At 28.1% G+C, this 3,126-nt stretch overlaps 1 protein-coding gene across 1 annotated transcript in view; it reads left to right on the plus strand.

The window, feature by feature from the left end:
- LOC108573643 (coiled-coil domain-containing protein 6) overlaps nt 1–2,048 on the plus strand; it is a 2,865-nt gene extending 817 nt beyond the window's left edge. The window contains exons 2-6 of the mRNA XM_017936118.1: nt 131–671; nt 1,225–1,360; nt 1,432–1,559; nt 1,677–1,771; nt 1,893–2,048. Of these exons, the coding sequence (XP_017791607.1) occupies nt 131–671; nt 1,225–1,360; nt 1,432–1,559; nt 1,677–1,771; nt 1,893–2,048 (1,056 nt within the window). The remainder of the gene's footprint in view (nt 1–130; nt 672–1,224; nt 1,361–1,431; nt 1,560–1,676; nt 1,772–1,892) is intronic.
- Nucleotides 2,049–3,126: the final 1,078 nt, after the last annotated feature.

Consider the following 3,126-nt stretch of genomic DNA (forward strand, 5'->3'; position numbering starts at 1 on the left):
ATTTGGTTGTAATCGGTCATGTTTTATAGCAACTTTTTTTTATTTGCTTCTGTAAATTATGCACCTAATTAAATTCTGTATTAAATTTTTTACTAACAATTTGTTTTTTTTTCATTGAATTATATTGTAGCAAGCTAAAGCTGAACAAGAAGAAGAATTTATAAGTAATACATTATTAAAAAAAATTCAAGCCCTTAAAAAAGAAAAAGAAACGTTAGCACATCATTATGAACAAGAAGAAGAATGTTTAACAAATGATTTATCAAGAAAGTTGAATCAATTGCGTCAGGAGAAATGTCGATTGGAACAAACTTTAGAACAAGAACAAGAATGTCTTGTAAACAAATTAATGAGAAAGATAGAAAAACTTGAAGCAGAGACACTTGCTAAACAAAGCAATCTAGAGCAGTTACGTAGAGAAAAAGTAGAGCTTGAAAATACACTTGAACAGGAACAAGAAGCATTAGTAAATAAATTATGGAAAAGAATGGACAAATTGGAAGCAGAAAAACGAATGCTTCAAATAAAATTGGATCAACCTGTATCAGACCCTGCTTCACCAAGAGAAATTAATAATGGTGATACTGCTACTAGTCTGAGTACACATATTCAAACATTAAGAAGTGAAGTAGCCAGACTAAGACATACATTACTCATCTCACAACAAGAACGTAAGAACTTTTATCATATAATAAAATGTAAATATGTTTGTTATGAAAAATCTACACGCCATTTTGAAAATTTAACAGTCATATTTCTGGTGTACATTTTGTGGTATTAATATATGAGTAAAAAAGGGGAAGTCATTCTGTATAAATATGTATATATTAATGAATTATTATAGTTATTGAAAGAAAAGTAGAATAAGTGAAATAATGTAATTGTTGTTACTTTTATACTTGTTATAATTCCATATTGTGTGTAATTTTTAAATATTAATGGTGGTAAGTGACATAATTAAAAGTTTTACAATGTCTGTACATAGTGCTTGAAACATTAGTGAATCAAGAGCATGAAATTTGTGAGTTTCTAATAATATGTTGTATATTTGATCATATTTATAAAAACGTATCATTTTCTTGTAAAAACAGAAAAAAACTTTATGATATCTTTAAGTACTGCATATGAAGCTTTTCAGTTAATAATAAAATAATATTAAATTTATGAATTAATTATTATTGGAAGTTAAGGTTATTTGATACATTTTTATATTTTTTATGTTAGATACGGAAAAAATGCAGCGGTATGTGAATGAAGAAAAACAAATTCGTGAAGAAAATTTAAGACTTCAGAGAAAATTGCAGCTGGAAGTAGAACGTCGTGAAGCTTTATGTAGACATCTCTCTGAATCAGAATCTAGGTAAATAGTTGTGTTACACAAACTAAGAAGATATTTTAGTTTCATTGCAAACTTCATCATTTATTTATTAGTTTGGAAATGGAAGAAGAACGGCACTACAACGAAATTGTGATGTCTGGTGGAAATATAAGAAATCGCACTGTATCTAGCCCAGTACCATACAATCCTTCACCTAGTTCTTCTAGGCCATTAAGTCCGGGTAATTATTATGGTATTCTTGTTAATATTATGTCAGAAATTTGTTATTTGTAACTATTATTTGTTATTATTTGTAAATATATAATATATTACCATATGTTAATAACATTATGAATAGGCTCAACAACTAGAGAGGGATTTAACACAAATCGATGTTATGCCTGTGGCCAACCTACTACAATTCCATTTGCGAGTTCATCACCTCCTTCCACTGTAAGATGCATTTCATTAAAATAAATTAATGTATTCAATCATGTGTAAATATATTACATCCAATATTTAAAGCGCGAAACATTTCAAAATTAATTTTTAACGTTTGATAATATTTAAACAGAGCCATGTGGTAACATCATCCAACAGACGCACATCAGATAGATTTGTTAAACCTGCAATTCCTCCAACTATTATAAGTCCAAGTGGTCCACCAATTGCCTCTAATACGGCTTCAAATGCAACTGGAGGGTCACCAATGGATATTACTAAAACATAAGTCAGTTGAATTCGTCTAACAACAAATATTTCACCGTGTATTCGTATAAAGTACTTTTTTTTTATTAATGCATTTTTACTATGTGATTGTATAACATATTCGAGTGTTATTTTAGAAAGAATTTCACTTTTTGCTATTTTAATTACTTTGCTGTCACAGTACAATGCATATGAATTAATTATGAAATATCTATAAAAGTGAATGTTCTATAAATTGCTGCATACTTTATATCAAGTTGCTTAAATATTCCTCATAACATGATACAAACCAGTATTTATAGAAAAAAGTAAATAATCACCTGTGAAATTCTGAGCTGCTTCAAAGTAGTCTAAAATTAATATTAATGGAAGAATCGCTCTTCTAATTTTCTTTATTTTTATCTATTATTACAAGTAATGTAATGCATTCTTCTTCAATTTTTAAAATAGCAATATAAAGAGGAAGATTATTTTTAAATTTAAGTACTTAGATTATAGAAATAAATGCTTCTATAGCCATAACTATATAATTTATTTAAATATATTTTTTTTTGTCAATTCAATATTAATTTTTGTAATATGACTATATAGCATAATATGATTGATTACGGTAGACATCTGTTCCTTGATTTATGTGGAAAATACGTTCCACCGTGAGGAGACTGCATTAATCGAGTTTTAGTTAATATACTGTTAGCCCTAAGTAAGTCTGGTAAATTTTTATGACATTTTGTGAATTTAGAATTCTTATTTGTTTGCATTGTTTTAAAGCCTCAAAGCACTGTAATCTCATGATGGATCTGAGGATAAGGAGAATTTAATGTTGATAAGGTGAGATAAATTGAGCCTCTTTTGATTGATTTGATGTGTTATTTTTACAATTATAAAAACAACAGAATAAACATTATTGTGCTAGGTTTGTCAGACGTCACCAGATTAAACTAGAGTTAAGTATATGTAACTATATTTTAAAAGATCGAATACAGGGTGAGGCATCTAAAATTGGCTATATGAAAAACTCACTTGGTTTCAAGAGAGACATAATTTGATGTTGATAGTTTTTTTTATAGGTGGAGGGGTAGAAGAGATGCGAAGGTCAA

Source organism: Habropoda laboriosa, unplaced genomic scaffold (assembly GCF_001263275.1).
Source record: "Habropoda laboriosa isolate 0110345459 unplaced genomic scaffold, ASM126327v1 scaffold128, whole genome shotgun sequence".
NCBI lineage: Eukaryota > Metazoa > Arthropoda > Insecta > Hymenoptera > Apidae > Habropoda > Habropoda laboriosa.